We start from the raw sequence: 17,940 nt of genomic DNA on the forward strand, positions 1-17,940 counted from the left end.
CTACGGTATCTCTTATGGATAATCTCTAATTCACACAAAGGACACACCTGTAACACAAATGCTCTTCCTCAACTGAAAATGTGTTTCAGCTGCCTTGTCAAGTAATACTATTATCTTCCATCCACCCCCATATAATATCCAACGGTATTTCATGCTGAGATGCTTTGACAGTGCTTTTCAGAGGAACCACCCTAAACTCAGGTCAAAAGTTCGCTATGAACACATTAGGCCTAGGAGTGTATGCTATAGGCCAAGATCTATATCAGGGGTGTATTTCAGACACTGCTGGTACTGCTATAAAAATCCTGTAAAATATTCATTGAATAATATGGATAAGGGATATATAGCAATGCATTATATTTATAGAATTTATCCATTCAGATACACTTTTTATGCAGACGTAAATGGTAGAACTGATATGACCCCTCGTTTTTGGATCCTATCTTTAGAAACTGTGGTATACATATACCTACTGGTAAGCTTGGTTTCTAAAGGAGACAAATATAATGTGAGAATGAAATAGCAATGTGCAATTGTGGCCTAAGACTTAAAGCCTTATAAAGCCTTGCACCAGACCAGTCAGCAATCGTGAAGCTGAAGGCTATGGCAAGGACCTAAGCAATTCATTCTGCTTGTTGTTGTTTTCGTCGTCATTTGGACTGCTACTTAGATAGATAGAGCTACAACCAGACGTTACTTTTTCGTAGCAGGTTAGGAGAATTTAAGCAGCAGGTTAAGATAATTAACCTTATATGCATTTACTCTATAATGTGTTCTCTTGCCTCATATGAGACATAATGACACAGTTATACATAGTTTATACTAGTGAGTCACCACCTGACGAATTTGAAGTGACTGATAAGTGTTAAATGCAATGCATTGAGTGTTGCCCAGACAACATGTTTGAAGGATAGGGATAGAACTAGGACCAAAGACAAAAGGTCCAAAATCAATATAGGCCTACTTTACATTTTTTAACATCTCTGCTTGAACCTCGCTGATTCTTGAAATACAATACAATATCGCCCCTTGTGGAAAAGGTTCACAAAAGTTTTATTTTTTGCCTGCTACGTTAGGTTAAGGTTAGACAAAGAGAGCCAATTACAAAAGTGTTTCCAGGGTTTCCTTTGAATGACGTGGACATTGACAACTCAACTACAACTTTATAGTTCGCTGGCCTATCAAGTGTTCTTGGCTTTCAAGTGGGCGGGCTCTAGTGCTATCACAGGGAGAGGACGGGACCTGGCCGTAGAAGCAAAGCGGAAAGAAAATGGCGGCCGTGGCTGCGGAGCCAGGAGCTGTTGCGGTATCAACAACAACAGCGGGGGACTGTGGTGAGCACGAACCGGTGCCAGCTGTGCCGGGGGCCAAACTCGACTCCGATGCAACGCAGCAGTACGCGCCAGTAATAGACCTTGTTCACCAACTCAAGGATGGGGATGCAGTTCAGGAATGCGGCCAGGTCCAAATGGAGCTAGTGAGCAGGCCAGACCAAGAAGCCGCGGGAAAAGTCCTCGCTGCTTGTGCAGAGGATGAACACATCGATACAGGATGTCTCATGGTCGGCGTAGAAAATACCGATAACCATTCTCGCGAGGGCTATGGTTCGAAATACACAATGTCGAGGGCAGAACGTTTGAAACAATTTTTTTCGCCTAATGTTGATCCTGCAAACGAGCTCAGTAAGCACGAGCCCTACGCCTGCCATCAGAATAGCTCCATCTCCGATTCACAGCCATCGGTGGTCTTTTTGCATTCGTTCCCTGCGCATCCTGTGACTACGGAGGCTGGGCTGTCGTTGGCAGAACCAGCAGAGCCCATGATCAATTACTATCAAAACACAGAATTAACCCAACCTACTATTATCGAGTGTGACTATAGAGCTTTAATCAAACCGTCCCACGAGGCAGAACTGGAGCCCGAATCAGCAGATGATGCTCCTTCTGGTACCGAGTACAAGGCCGAGTCTTCGGAAGATGCCTCTCTTGAACACCCCCAGTCCATAGAACACGTCGACTCTCCGCCAGTTCTAGAGACGGAGAGACTCCTTGGAACACCCATGGAGACTGGATACATTTATGACTTTTCGAGCATCACAAACCAGAACTCTCCGAGTCCCGAGCTTCCTGTAATGGCAGTGGGTCAGGTTCCCTCCTCGGCAGAACTTGGGGACTCGTGCTCACGACAGCGGAGTTTGGAAACGAACTTCCACGAGAGCGAGACCGTAATGAAACCCCCTCACCCCATGCCCGTTGCTGAAACTGAGGAGGTACAGTCCGAGTCAGTGGACAATCTGATACCTGGTTCCGAAGTTCGAGTATCTCTGGATCACATCATCGACGACGCACTGGTGGTGTCCTTTCGGTTAGGCGAGAAGATCTTCTCTGGGGTTCTGATGGACCTCTCTAAAAGGTATAGTATAATCCTTCTCGGAAATGTCTCTTATATTTTAGTTTTATACCACATTTGTTTTTCTATGTAACTTCCTAAGACTTTTCTGTCCATTAGTTTACTTCTGGAAACACACCACATCTTTTTGTTTACCACTGACATCCACTGCACATTATGCACATACAAAATTATACAACAATTCACACCTGAAAGATGTGGTGTGTTCTCATTCCGACTTGTCAGCTGTCAGTAAAGGACCTTGTGCTTTGCAAACCCCTGCCTCCTGACCTAAACAGATAGTTTTCTACATTTGCCAGGGGTCGAGGGGTCAAGCTACCATGGTGATCTCTAGTTTGACAACATATCACAAAAATACAGAGGAACTGCTCTTATCCCCAATTATGTGGGCAGTGCTTTCGGATTGTCATTTCAGTTTACAAAGCTAAACTTGATGTTTCTATTTACAAAGTCCAGGTATATCAGAGGTCAGCTGGAGAGGATGATCACATGCTCAGTCTAGTGTAAGGTCATACTTAGGAGAATGCTGCAGTTGGTAGAGTAGTCATGTAGCATTATGCCACTATCAACAACCCCTCTCGGATTCTATCTAATATCCTTCTTGTAATTTGTCACCCGTCTCATCAACACCTTTCCTCCAACCCTCCCTTTATCATCTGCAGGTCTAGATTTTGGGTCATAATTAAACTTGCTGACATGCCTGGTGACTATGTTGACTATCTTCATTATGTTTAGCAAAGATGACATCTGTACACACGATCAACACCTTGTTGTGTTTAGTTTCCCCTCACAAACTGCTTACTGCTCATTGTGTAGTTGCTCTTCAGGACTTCATATCGTTTCAAGGTATCCCTCTGGTGTTATACCATATACGCTATTAATATAGGTTATCAATACATGGTAGAATATGCTATAACTTGGAAGCCACGTTAGTGTAAGTTGCTTTGATAAGAGCCTGAGCAGCAGTGATCCCCAGAACAATGGCCGGTTCATTATAATGACAAGATGGAGGCCACTCAAACCTTACTGCGACATTTTCTACAGTACTGTAGATAATCAACACCATCCCCTCTCTACAAACAAAATACTCCATTTTTAGATCCTCATTGTTGAGTCTAAGGGATCGGTTTATGGCTTTTGTTTTCCAACAGTCCCCTGAGTGCAGGCCTTGTGCCTGTGATTTGCCAGAGTGTGTTCCATAGCATAGGTCATATGGAATCATTGTTTTTCCTATTGGATGTGTGCTCAAGATGAGAGATGAGTCGCTGTCTTCGGTTCAGACTAACTCGCCGCTAGACATCGACCTGGTCCTAAAATATCTACTCTACCCGTCCCCTACTTAGGTGTATGCATCTGGAAAGATGGGTGTTAGGATAGATGGGTGGAATTTCCACCATATTGTTGCTATCAGTGGAAAAGTTGGAGCTGCTACCATATTGTATACTTATCAAATTATTTCAAATCTATGAAGTGCCAAGGGGAAGAGGCCAGCTGATGTTTCTGGACCAGGCCAACCTTTTGCCTAGCTGACAGTCACCTGGTGTTGATTAGGAAGTAAAAGATGGTGGTTGTGTGTTAATGAAAGGTGTTGGTTGATAAGGAGGCTGCTATGAGAAGCTGTGACGCAAAGGAAAGACAGTGGTGAGGAAAGGCATGTTCCCCTCTTTCTCTTGGCTGTTTCATTCATTGTGATCAGAGTGAGACACTCGCTAATCCTTAACTCTCCAGTGCAATTTTACAGTTGGTTTTGGCTGTCAGAGGAATCTGCATCTTTCTACGGTTTCAAGGATGTTTATAAGTAGCAATGGAGGGGCTCATGGCCATATTAATGCAGGTACAGATGTAGGCTACTTGCTTATGCGCATTTCCATCGAAAAGATTCATAGGAGCATGTCAAATGAAAGTTAAGTCTATATTTTTGGGAAATGAAGGCATGGATACATTTTTCAAAAATGTTTAAATCTTAAATTAGACATAAGTAAAGGCACATGGAAAAGGAGTCTTGGAAAACAACTACCTACCCGAAAAAGTCTTAAGGTATCGAAAATACATCAAAACAAAATGTTATTGTAAAAACCCTGACAATATCAACACTTATATTTAGTTTTGGAGAAATGGTTTACCTTCTGCAAGTTTAAGAAATATTGCCTTGTAATTCCATTACCAAAAATGCACATTTAAGATATTTTGTAATTTCGGATAATGAAAGTTCACAGAAGTAACAAGTAATGGTAAACCTACCAATTTAGTATTTTACTGATATCGATTTTGTTTATGAATTAAGTCATTAAAATTGGTAACGTATTTACCAAAAAATATGTAACGTAATTACTGCAACTGAATTGGCTACGATAGGAAATCATAATAGTCACAAACCACAGTTGGGTCACCTGCTACTGTCCTCTCTTCCACTGGCATTATAACGGTTTTCTTTCTCCTTCTGTCGTCTGGTGGTCAAACCAAGAGTGTTACAACAGTGAGTCTGGACAACCCCTGCCTCTCTCCCGTTTTCCTCGCTTTCTGCCCTTCTCTCTTACTCTCCAGTTAATGTCACCTCTCCCAGCTCTTACTGACACCTACCCATGACCCCCCTGTAACCAGCATCCTAACCCACCTAGCACCGACCAACACCGGATGTCCATGGAAGTTGAAAAGTAGTTCAAATTTGGTCAGTCCACCCTGACCTTGATGGTAATGTCCACAGACTGACTGGACCAATCATAGACATATGTTTCACAAGTTTGGAAAGTACAGTGAGTAGAGATCACAATACAGCACAGTAGAATACAGTCCAATACAGTAAAGTATAGTATTGTACTCTACTGAACTTTATTGCACTCTACTGAACCCTACTCTGCTCTTTTGTACTGCAATGTACTCTACTGTGCTCTGCTGAGCTGTGATGTCCAAACTTATTAAACATGAGAATCAGGGGTCACGTTAATAGTTCAGAAATCTGCATTTTGAAAATGCAGCCCATCAAAAAAAATCTGCGTTTTAAATCATATCACCTGCGTTTTATATTGACAGTCAAGTGTTTTACTTCAATAGAGTAATCAGGGATGTGCAACTATAGTTTTCCTTCACAGAAAATACATTTGTGCAGAAAATAGCTTCATTTTCATCAGGTGACAAAAGAAGTGCAAAGCTATTTGGCTAACAGTCACAAGTAAATGAGCGTACAATGAAAAAGCAAGTCATTTTTTGGCAAAAAAACGATGCATGGCCATTTCTAATGTTTATCATAGAAAGAATGTAGCCAGCTACATTTCCTAATGTTTTGCTTGATGTTAATTTTGCATTTTACCAGAGAAAAGTAGGCTACACAGAGAAAAGTACCAGAGAAAAGTAGCTACACATTGGTCAGCGCTGTCTGCTGATAGAATGCCCATTTGTGGATTCTCTTCCGAGTGGAGAAGTGCAACTGAAGCAGAGGTGGAGAAGTGCAACTGAAGCACAAAATGAGTCTGATGCCAAGCAGAAATTACAATATGAAGCATTTTAGATCAGCGTTTACAAAACGCAGCAAAATAACGTATTAAGAAATAGGCCTATCTTTTTTAGTGCGACCCCTGAGAATAACATTCATATCCATAATTATGCATTTCTGGCTATTACAGATCAGGGACCCATGATGTGTTCCTTTACCGGGTGTAAATCCACTTCACTTACAGACATCTTTGAAACGGGTTTGCATAAAATCCTGATTGAGATTTTACCTAAATTCCGTTACCAAAGTTTGCATCGGCATCTATCCACTAAATTCGTTTTTGTAATATTTTCAGTGGAAATTGTTAAGGAGTCCTTGTGCATAGACTTATGGTTCATTAAACTTTGAAATCAATGGTTTTTGTTTGGCATACATTTTAAAGTGGTAAAAAATGGAATCAAAGCATAATTCCATTAACGTGGAATTGCCCTTATGTAACTGCCAGAGAAACAATACATTTTGAACCGCACACATCCCCTCCCATTTAAAGAGATTGAAAGTTTGAATGTACGCAGTAATTGAGTACAAGCATCCCAAACCTCGACTTTTAATATTATGCCCTCCAAAAGGCCGTAGCCTGACACATTGTCCAGTTTTACTTTTAGCTCTGGACAGTACAAATACTACGTGGCCTGCGTTTTCAGTTTCTATAATTTTATAAAGCCAGACACATTTAACAGTTAGGCTATTGATTACAGTGCATTCGGGAAAGTATTCAGACCCCTTCACCTTTTCCACATTTTATTACATTGTAGCCTTATTCTAAAATGGATGAAATAAAAACACTCAAGCTACGCACAATACCCCATAATGACAAAGCAAAAACAGGTTTAGAAATGTGCAAAATTATTAAAAATAATAAGAATTCAGACCGTTTGCTATGAGACTCAATTGAGCTCAGGTGCATCCTGTTTCCATTGATCATCCTTGATGTTTCTACAACTTGATTGGAGTCCACCTGTGGTAAATTCAATTGATTGGACATGATTTGGAAAGGCACACACCTGTCTATATAAGGTCCCACAGTTGACAATGTATGTCAGAGCAAAAACCAAGCCATGAGGTCGAAGGAATTGTCCATAGAGCTCCGAGACAGGAATGTGTCGAAGGCACAGCTCTGGGGAAGGGTACAAAAAAAAAACCTGCAGCATTGAAGGTTCCCAAGAACACAGTGGCCTCCATCATTCTTAAATGGAAGAAGTTTGGAACCACCAAGACTTTTCCTAGAGCTGGCCGCCCGGCCAAACTGAGCAATCGGGGGAGAAGGGCCTTGGTCAGGGAGGTGGCTAAGAACCCGATGGTCACTGACAGAGCTCCAGAGTTCCTCTGTGTAAATGGGAGGACCTTCCAGAAGGATAACCATCTCTGAAGAACTCCACCAAATCAGGCCTTTATAGTAGAGTGGCAAGACAGAAGCCACTCCTCAGTATAAGGCACATGACAGCCCGCTTGGAGTTTGCCAAAACGCACCTAAAGTACTCTGACCATGAGAAACAAGATTCTCTGGTCTGATGAAACCAAGATTGAATTCTTTGGCCTGAATGCCAAGCGTCTCGTCTGGAGGAAACTCGGCACCATCCTGTGGGTGTGGGGATGTTTTTCAGCAGCAGCGACTGAGAGACTAGTCAGGAGACTAGTCAGTTCATTGTTAGAACCTTCATAAGAGCACCTTTACATTTCAGAGCTGTTTCCCAAAACATCTTTATTGACGTTGCACTTGCTTGACAAATACAAATATTCTTGCTCTTATCCATAAGAATCTCATCATGTAGACTAGCCTACCCGCACTGTGTATGCGAGCTGTTGGATAGAGAGCACATGCGAAGACCAGAGTAGGCACATTTGCTATTTAACGCAACAGTTTGTTAGAAAACTATTGGTCGAGTTGAAAATGGGATGTAAACACACTGAACTTTAGATTTTTATTCGGTACATGAAAACTTAAGCAAAAAAAATACATTTTTTGTTCTCTACGTCATCACGCACTGATGTTTGGCTGAAAAACCACTGGTGGGTAAATGCTCATATTTTCTAATGTCGCCAGTTGGATGGTAACCTAGCTATTGATCCATTGTTTTGTTCTCCAAAGGGGAGGAAGGGTGGTCCAGTAGAGTTAGCATTTGGTCCAGTAGAGTTAGCATTTGGTCCAGTAGAGTTAGCATTTGGTCCAGTAGAGTTAGCATTTGGTCCAGTAGAGTTAGCATGATAAATCTTGTCCTGTATTTGCGCTTGATGCACTCACTAATGCAGCATAGGGACACATTTACCCAAGGCCATCTATCTCTGTATAGCTCTGTCATCTCTCTGTAACATGGGGATTGTTTTAGGAGGTGCTCTGGTAGGAAACATATTGTACTGCATATTATATCTCAGCCTAGAAACTAGCTCAACTAGGCCTATGTAGTGGTAGTTGAACCACTTGACCTATAGTATCTGGATAATGTTCAGTAGGGCCGGCAGTTTTAAGATTTTGATTGAGCTGAAGTTGTCAAGGTGTATTGGGGTTCTTCTGGGATAAAAAAGTAAACAAATAATATATATATATATATATATATATTTCTGCCATGGTAATAGCCACCGCTGAAACTTTTTGTAGGCTTATTCAGATTTGTTTGTTTTTGGTTCATGGTAGCGTTGAATTTAGGCTAGGCCTGCTTCATGGAAAGTAAATTATCATATACGCTATGTCTGGTTTGCTTTGCATGGCCCACATTTCTACACCTCCTGGAATTTCATTTTGAGGAACACTCAGTCAAATAGAGAAAACAAGACAGGCAGCGCAATTCAGATTTTTCTTCCCTAATTGGTCTGTTGACCGATCAGATCAGGTCTGAAAAATATCTGATGTGAAAAGATCTGTGATTGGTCAAAAGACCAATTAGTGTAAAAAATAAAAATAAAAATCTGAATTGCTCTTCCTGTATCAACACAGCCCAATAGATGTTGAAATGTGTGGCAGTTTCAACCCAAGAGTTACTTCTGATCCCAAATTCATAAGGTAGGGTTTGACAAACACAGTCATGGACTTTCTGCTGCCACCTTCACTTGTATCTGCCGTATTAAAACATTAGTGAGTAAAGCTGGAGGGTGAGCATTAATATTGTAAACAAGGATTGTTTTTTTTCCTTTGTTTGTAGGGCCTTGTGCACTCTAGTTAGCTATGGTGATGTTGTGTTTTAGGCAGTGGGAGCTTCTTTGATCTTTTGCAACACTAATTTAATATTTCCTCTTTGAATGTTCAGGATTTAATTGATTTAGATTGTACATTTAGGAAATCAGTGTAGGCCTAAATGAGAAACATCTTGAATTAGCATGAAATCTTTGACGAATACAAGACAAAAAACAAGTTTAGAGTTTTTATAGTTATCCACAGTTTCTAAATCCTCTAAATTCTCTCTTCTCAGGTTTGGACCCTATGGAATTCCAATCACTGTGTTCCCAAAGAGAGAATACAAGGATAAACCTGAATCTATGCAGCTAAAGACAGAACCATTCCAGCCAGAGAAGGTGGAAAAGCCAGTCCAGGAAAACCCTGACAGCCAAGTTGTCGCAATCCCCGAACCAAACCCTGACCCCCAGCCTAAGCTTAACCCATGGACTTCAAAACCTCCGCCACTGTTTCAGGAGGGAGCCCCTTACCCTCCACCATTGTTCATCAGGGACACCTACAACCAGTCGTTACCTCAGCCGCCCCCCCGCAAGATCAAGCGGCCCAAGCGCAGGCTGTATCGCGAGGAGCCCACCTCTATCATGAACGCCATCAAGTTGCGGCCCCGCCAGGTGCTCTGTGACAAGTGCAAGGGGACTGTCATGACCGTGGACAAGAGGGAGCCACGTAGAGGCCCTGTGTCGGACTCTAGGGGCGAGGACGCCAAGCGGAGACGCAACGACAGTGCAGCTACTGTCAGCAAGCGGCCGCGTAATGACCCTCGCTCTGAGGAGAAGCGCCATGCTGCTGAGGTGTCCAAACGACAGGCCTCAGGGATACGAGTCTCCTCTTCCTCTTCTCTGGGCCAGGTGAAGGGCGGAGCTGGAGGGAACAGGGTTCTGAGGACAACATCCACCACAACAACATCACCGGTCAACAGCAGCTCCAGAGTCCAGCTCAATGCCAAGAAAGTGCTGCAGAGCAAAAATGTTGATCACTCCAAGGCACGGGAGGTGCTGAAATTGGCCAAGGCGCAGAAGAGGCAGAGGGAGACTACAGTGGTCACTGGTAGCAGTGGCAACGCCAAGACGATGACGAGGGCCGCTGCCCTGCAGGAGGCCCACGCCCACCAGAAGGTCCACTTCACCCGACGGCTGCAGCAGATCAGCGGGGTGGGACCAAGCAACGCCACCCCTCTCCCACCCAGGATGCGCATCAAGCCTCAAAGGTACCGTAATGAAGAGAATGACTCTTCTACATGTAAGCCGCCTTGCCTCGAGAAAGTGCCGGGAAGTGGCCGTTTGTCCCCTCCAAAGCCAGGCGCGCCCCGCTGCACCTCCACGCGCTCCTCCTCCTCCTCCTGCTCCACAGGCGAGGCCACTGCTGCTGAAAACCAGGGTCCAGATAAAGGGCCAGAACCTGAGCTCAGTCCTCAGACTCAATCCCAGCCCCAAGTGGAACCCCTCACAGCCACGGAGCACAGCGACCCCAAGGTGGAGCCAGAGGAGCAGGGGGGGCGGGAGGAGAGGCGGGAGACGCGCGGCAGCAAGGCTGGCAACCTTGTGGTGTACATGACCCTTAACCCCAGCCAGCCTGACTCCTCTAATACCTCCATGTGCAGCATTGATAGTGCAGATGACTTAAAGTCTTCAAACTCAGAGTGTAGCTCCACCGAGACCTTTGACTTTCCCCCTCCCGGTGATTTGCACTCGCCCCCCGCCCCTGGCACGTCCTCAGCAGTCACTGACCCCTCGCCTGCACCTACGGAAGAGAAAACCCCTCGTAAATCTCAGAAAGTGTTTTCCAAAAATGTGTCTAAGTGTGTCTCTCTGGACGGCAGGAGCATTTGCGTAGGGGACATCGTTTGGGCCAAAATATATGGTTTCCCTTGGTGGCCAGCCCGTGTCTTAGGCATCCAGATCAGCCGCAAAGATAATGGGCTCTTAGTCAGGCAGGAGGCCCGTGTCGCCTGGTTCGGTTCACCCACCACCTCCTTCTTGGCACTTGCACAGGTCGCCCCCTTTCTAGAAAGCTTCCAGTCACGCTTCGACAAGAAGAGAAAGGGCTTGTACCGTAAAGCCATCACAGAGGCAGCCAAGGCTGCCAAGCAGCTCACTCCTGAGGTTCGCGCCTTGCTTACGCAATTCGAGACGTGAGGTGGTGTGCTTTGGGGAAAAGGAAAGGTAGGCAAACATGCCCCCCCTCCCCCCTTCCCCTCCCCTGCTAGTCACCTACCATGTCCCTTCACCTTCCTGGCAGAAAGAAACTAAATATTTCAGGCCAGACAACCAGGACACCTCTTTTTTTTTCTATTTATCAAAAAGGGACTGAATGGGTTGGGGTTATACACATTACTGCATATATAAAAATGGCAGTGTGTTTTTATTTTATCATCCTTATCAAATTTCACTTATTTATCCAAATTGGTGGAAATCTGGTCGTTTTATTTTTAACTTTTCTTTACAGAATGGTTGGCGATTGAAATATTCTCCTTATCTTGAGGCCTTTAAGTTTCACTCTATTTGCAAAGAAGCTTATGTTATGTTCTAACACCATGGTTCATAGGTCTGCTTGATTGGCTGCCAATTGTCAAAATCTTAAGAGACAAAAAGTGTATTTCTTTTAGTCTATGCAACAAACGGTTCAGTCTCAGATACTGTGAACGGAAAGTTACAGGATCTAAGCAGCAGTAAATATGATGTATCTGTGCTGGTGGAAGACATGTACTGTAGCTGTGATGTGACGAGGAAGTGGACCCTGGTGGATTTGAAGAGCGAGCAGTCATAGGGGCTTAGGTACCTGCTGTATCTCAGACACAGTCAGAGCTGACTGGCTGTGGGAGCTGGCTGCCGGGCCGGTAAGCTCTTGATCACCGTGTGGCACACTGCCAGCTAGGGCTTTCCAGACAGTTGAGCTGGGGTTGTGAGGATGTGCCTGTAAGCCAAAGTCACCTCAAGTGCCGGTGAGAGGAGGATGGTGCCCTGTTTCTAATCCTCTCTGAAAACAGAGATGGTTGCAGGGCAGTAAATACAGTACTGAGAGTGTGCCCGCTCAACCGGGCAGTGGGCACATCCACCCCCCTCATACCTGTCCAGTGCTACATCATTTGGTCCCCTTGGGCCACCTCACCTCTCCCCCTTTCTCTCTCCTCATCTGACTCTGTCCTGTCTGTAGTCTCTATACCTTATGCTCCTCAGTTAACCAAGACTGTTTTATTACTCTCTGGTCTTCCTATCTAGCTCCTTGATTTTGCATGCTGTTATACATAGAATGATGCCCAATTTGTTTTAAAATCACTGATTTGAATTGTCTGCATCGGGACATTTTAAACAAAGATGTTAGTTGATGGAGCGCTGGCTTACTATGAAAATGATAGAATCAACTAGCATTGACAGAGGGAAGCCATTTTAGTTACTCCTCTCATATACGTGTGGTATGGCACGTTACAGGGATGAACAATTTTTTCTCAGTTATTTTGTAAAACTTTTACTATGGGTTTGCCATGTCTTGTTGACTTGTACTAAGTAGTTCAGTGATTTCTCAGAGTTCTCAGTGTTCAGCTGTTACTCAACCCTATTTGAGTTGGAATGTGTTTGACTTTATTTGGTGCTTCTGAACTCGATCTTCTATCACTTCACTGCTTGGCTGATCTCATACGACTGCAAATCTTGATTTTATATATTATGTACAGTACAATCTGTATCAAATTATTTTTAGTGGATTTTTCTGATGAATAATGGAAAAAGGTTTTTTTGTTTGGCTGAAGTTGGGGGAGGGTGGTGAGGAAAGGTTACCTCACCTGTTGTGTAATTATATGGGTTCAGAACAGATTTGACCATTTCATTACCAATGACAAATTACATTTCCTAAAGATGTTTGTTCATTTACCTACCTACATACCTATCCACTCTGACTAAATATTAAGGGACAGACAGTAAGACCAACATCGCCTCACCTTTGCCCTTTTGGCCCGAACAGGTAGAGATCAGAGGCTTATTGCTTGGTAGAGTACACTGACCTGACCATTGTTACAAGCAGAGACAAAGTGTATTATGATGGTTGGCTCTGTTTCTTCTATTTTGGACATCATCTGTTTGCAGATCAGAGAAGGCTGTATAGGTGGGAAAAAACTGTTGGAAAAAGTAACAGTTGAAGAATACTTGTGTAAATGTTTTCTGATGTTTTTAAAAAGTATTATAAATAAAATGTCAACTTCAAGAATCTTACCTAGTTGTCTTCATTTTAGTGCTCCTACTTCCATTAACACCTACAAATCCAATGCCATTTATAAGGCTTCAGTTTCACCTTGAAACAAGCTGGAATAAAAACATTGGTCATTTGGAATTTGGGATATTTCTATTGTCCCCCTCGTACTAAAATGGGGGCATTTTAAGTTGACTATGACCATGCCTTTTAAATTGTGGCTTGTGGTCTTTATAATAGCTGCCATTAACTGCAAATGTTTGTGGGGCTTTTATGAAATAGCAGACCTGTAGAAAACTACTTGCCAGTCAAGCCCCTGTTTACCACTTGAGGCTATTGGTACATTAACAATGAGAGGAAAGGGCTGAATGTGGAGAATTTTTTGGGGGGAGTAAAATCATTCCTTTTATTGAACAGATTTTCTTACCTGCAAACAGATCTAGGACATTGACGTCATATGCTAATAGAAGCCATTGTTCAATGGCTGTCAGTCAGTGTATCTGAAGCAATGCATCTTTGAATGGCATTGTGGAATTTAACGTTTAGGGGGAGTTTGATGGTTCTGTCCTCCTAATTGTTTGTAAATGAAATAGTACTGAGAAGTAATGTTTTGGTTTGAAATACAAATGAAAAGGCTACTTACCTTCCTAATATTGAGTTGCACCCCTGTTTGCCCTAAGATCAGCCTCAATTTGTCAGGGAATGGACTACAAGGTGTTGAAAGCATTCCACAAGGATGCTGGCCCATGTTGATGCCAATGATTCCCACAGTTGTCAAGTTGGCTGGATATCCTTTGGTTGGTAGACCATTTTTGATACACGCAAACCGGTGCGCCCGGCATCTACTATCGTACCCCATTCAAAGGCACTTAAATATTTTGTCTTTCCTATTCACCCTCTGAATGGCACAAATCCATATTTAACCTGTCTCCTCTCCTTTATCTACAGTGATTGAAGTGGATTAAAGGGGTAACATCAATAAGAGATAGTTGCGTTCACCTGGTCAGTCTGGCATGGAAAGAGCAGGTGTTCCTAATGTTTTGTTCACTCAGTGTATATGTCCATGTTCGGTAGCAGCATACACATAACATTACGTAAATAAAGGAGACGATCCACACAGCAGCAGCATTTCAAGGTTAACTACGTTAAATCTCAAAGACATTTGAATAATCAGTAGAGTAAATGCATGGCAGACCAGCAAACTGCTGAAAACGTTATCACAGATTACAATGACTCATTTGTGATGTCTATCTTGGTTTTACCACTGTCAATCAGAAACCTGCTAGGCTGAGGCATCCGTGCAGCAGAACTCAGGTATAGATCCCTCATTGAGACGCACAGGACCCGTCCCAGAATGCCTTAGAGGTGTCCTTGAGCCCAGAAATGGCGCCATTGCAACATGAACAATGCACCGTAAGGTTCATTCCTGATTTCACTCAAGATCACTGGAGGCCCCTCAAAAATGTTGTGTTGTTGGCTAACTAATGTGCGCTGACCTACAGCCTTTATTCAATGAACATTTTAGTATTTGTAGGAGTGCACTTCCTGTCATGTACCATAGCGTTGCCGTTTTCGATGTCTCAGTGCTTTGATAAAAAAAAGCTTTTTTTAATGGCATGCACTAAAACCTATTGAATCTGCTTTGTTGAGGCCAAATAACAGAAAGAACATGCCCTCTGATTTGGATGAAAAGGTCCCTGATGTGTTCATGTCTCTCTCTGTCTTCTCTTCCAGTGCTACAACGCTGAAGGGCTGCTGATGGGTCCTTTACACTGCCATTGGTTGAGAGACTGTCGGACGGAAGGACATGTCCAGAATTGGAGACGTCATCGATATAATTATTTTTATTTAAGTATCGGAAGAAGGAACATTTATATATTTATAATAAATTGCAGACCTACTCCATCTCTGGGCCTGTCCATCATGCTGAATACCATTTGATTTCTTTGAGCAGGCGTCCATGTCCACAAGCATGTGACCTTAGTTTGAGTGAGGACATCTGCAGAGTAGACGAGCACTCTGACCATTATAGATATCTATTACATTTGTATTACATACATGTTGACAGGACACAGGATTTTGCAGGGTTTTTAGTATGTTGATCAGTGATCTTGAAATGCAAAGACAAAAAAATGAATAAAAACAATACTATGTAAAACATTTATATTAATGCAATAAAGATTGCATGTGCTATGCTATTACAGTGCATTTGCAGAAGGCTGTGCTTTGTTGTGTTGAAGCAGTCTTGAAAAAGAATACTGGTGTCTCAAGCCCCGTTTATACCTGGTGCTAACATGCGGTCTGTGTCCTGATCCTGTCCACATTCTGATTGTGTCCGCATTTGAAGTGAAGTGATTGTGATCAGATCTTCCTGACCACCTTAGGAGGTAGTCAAGGACACGTTGTATCTAGATATCTTAGAAGTGTAAACAGATCTGGATTATCAAACCTTTTAAATATTCCCTCTCGACTCAAGGCAATATTTGTTTTATTTATCCCTTTTTCTCCCCAATTTTGTGGTATCCAATTGGTAGGTACAGTCTTGTCCCATCGCTGCAACTCCCGTACGGATTTGGAAGAGGCAAACCAGGATCTCTACTGGCACAGCTAGCACTGCGATGCAGTGCCTTAGTCCACAGCGCCACTCGGGAGACCCAGCAATATTTGTCTTAAAATAAAATAAAAATTTGCATTAATATGCTGAATTATACCTTTTTTGAGAAAGGTGATTGGGAGGATTAGAACCTGTGACCTTCTGGTCCCTTGCAAAGTCCATTGCACCAGCAGGGGGGATGGTACTAGCCCAGTCTTGTCACATATTTAAAGCTGTTCAGCCAGAAAGTTAGTAGATTAGAAATGTGATAAATTCAAAATGTTGGTTAAAGTTTAAAAAAGAAGTTGCAACCAATCTCTCACACTCACACACATGACTGAGGGGTGTGCTGTTTTGAAGCAACCGTGCCTCCATGTTGGCACTCCAAAGCTATAGAACAACAAATGTATTTTTCTTAATGTCTACATTTGTTTTATCCTATTACAGACACCTTAATGTTTACTTTCAAATTATATGTGAGCTGAACATACATTAAATGTTTAGATTTTTTTTTATTTGTATCATTTTTTTTAAGTACTTACATCCCCACTACAACAACAAAATACTTAAATCAATGTAATTTTGTCCTTGAAAACAATAATAAGTCATTGAAATACCGTAGATTTAAATTAATTCCTATTGAGGATTGCTTCTTCTGAGTCCCAATATGACCAACCGGTGGGTTCTAAGCCTCTCATCGACCAATACATAGCATCAGCAATCTAAGGTTGAAATACATCATTTGTTGCAACCCACATTTAACGCCCTCCATCCACCACCTCCAACCTGCCTCCCTAAGGGCCTTTTTTGTTGTTGCTCTCACCTGTAACTCCAACCACTTACATTCTAAGCTTTGCCCACTGAGCATTAGGCCTAGATTAAAACAGATGAAGCGCTAACCAGCGATAGCTGACACCTGCATAGCTGATGTTTTGGCGGTGTCGGAGGTGTAACTGCGTTGGAGCAGTCAAATCGGTGAGCAGCTGCTCTTAATCGTTGTCACGAAACCACACCCGTTCCACTCGCATTAGAATTTCAGAACGAGAAACGAGGCTATTTACAGTGCATTCGGAAAGTATTCAGACCACACTTTATGTTACATCCTTATTCTAAAATGGATTAAATAAAAATAAATCTCAATCTATACACAATATCCCATAATGACAAAGCAAAAACAGGTTTTTAGATATTTTAGCACATTTATTTACATAAGTATTCAGACCCTTTGCTATGAGACTCAAAATTGAGCTCAGGTGCATCCTGTTTCCATTGATCATCCTTGAGATGTTTCTACAACTTGATTGAAGTCCACCTGTGGTAAATTAAATTGGACATGATTTGGAAAGGCACACACCTGTCTGTATAAGGTCCCACAGTTGGCAGTGCATGTCAGAGCAAAAACCAAGCCATGAGGTCCAAGGAAATAAGCTGAGACAGGATTGTGTCGAGGCACAGATCTGGGGAAGGGTACCAAAAAATGTCTGCACCATTGAAGGGCCCAAAGAACTACGTGGCCTCCACCATTCTTAAATGGAAGAAGTTTGGAACCACCGAGACTCTTCCTAGAGCTGTCCGGCCGGCCCACACTGAGCAATTGGGTTTGAAGGGCCTTGGTCAGGGAGTTGACCAATAACCCGATGGCCACTCTCAAAGAGCTCCAGAGTTCCTCTGTGGAGGTAGGAGAACCTTCCAGAAGGACAACTATCTCTGCAGCACTCCACCAATCAGGCCTTTATGGTAGAGTGGCCAGACAGAAGCCACTCCTCAGTAAAAGGCACATGATAGCCCGCTTGGAGTTTGCCAAAAGGCACCTAAAGGACTCTCAGACCATGAGAAACAAGATTCTTTGGTCTGATGAAACTCCCGATCGAACATCTCTGGAGAGACCTGAAAACAGCTGTGCAGCGACACTCCCCATCCATCCTGGCAGAGCTTGAGAGGATCTGTAGAGAAGAATGGGAGAAACTCCCCAAATATAGCTGTGCCAAGCTTGTAGCGTCATAGCCACGAAGACTCAAGGCTGTAATTGCTGACAAAGGTGCTTCAACAAAGTACTGAGTAAAGGGTCTGAATACTTAAGTAAATGTGATAGCAAAC

General features: G+C 43.0%; 1 protein-coding gene across 2 annotated transcripts; it reads left to right on the forward strand.

Moving 5' to 3' along the window:
- The first annotated feature begins 1,235 nt into the window (after positions 1–1,235).
- LOC106567424 (PWWP domain-containing protein 2A) lies at positions 1,236–15,458 on the forward strand. Of its 2 annotated transcripts, none has more exons than XR_006758596.1 (3): positions 1,236–2,412; positions 9,304–14,663; positions 14,985–15,458. XR_006758596.1 is itself a non-coding variant. In XM_014136658.2 (3 exons), exons 1-2 carry the CDS (start codon positions 1,271–1,273, stop codon positions 11,201–11,203), a joined length of 3,042 nt encoding a protein of 1,013 aa, XP_013992133.1. In that variant the 5' UTR covers positions 1,236–1,270; the 3' UTR covers positions 11,204–11,230; positions 14,985–15,458. The 2 variants fall into 2 exon arrangements, 1 of the variants encoding a protein (XP_013992133.1); XM_014136658.2 differs by having other exon boundaries at positions 9,304–11,230.
- The last annotated feature ends 2,482 nt before the right edge of the window (positions 15,459–17,940 follow it).

The sequence above is a fragment of the Salmo salar genome, chromosome ssa13 (assembly GCF_905237065.1).
Source record: "Salmo salar chromosome ssa13, Ssal_v3.1, whole genome shotgun sequence".
Lineage (NCBI taxonomy): Eukaryota > Metazoa > Chordata > Actinopteri > Salmoniformes > Salmonidae > Salmo > Salmo salar.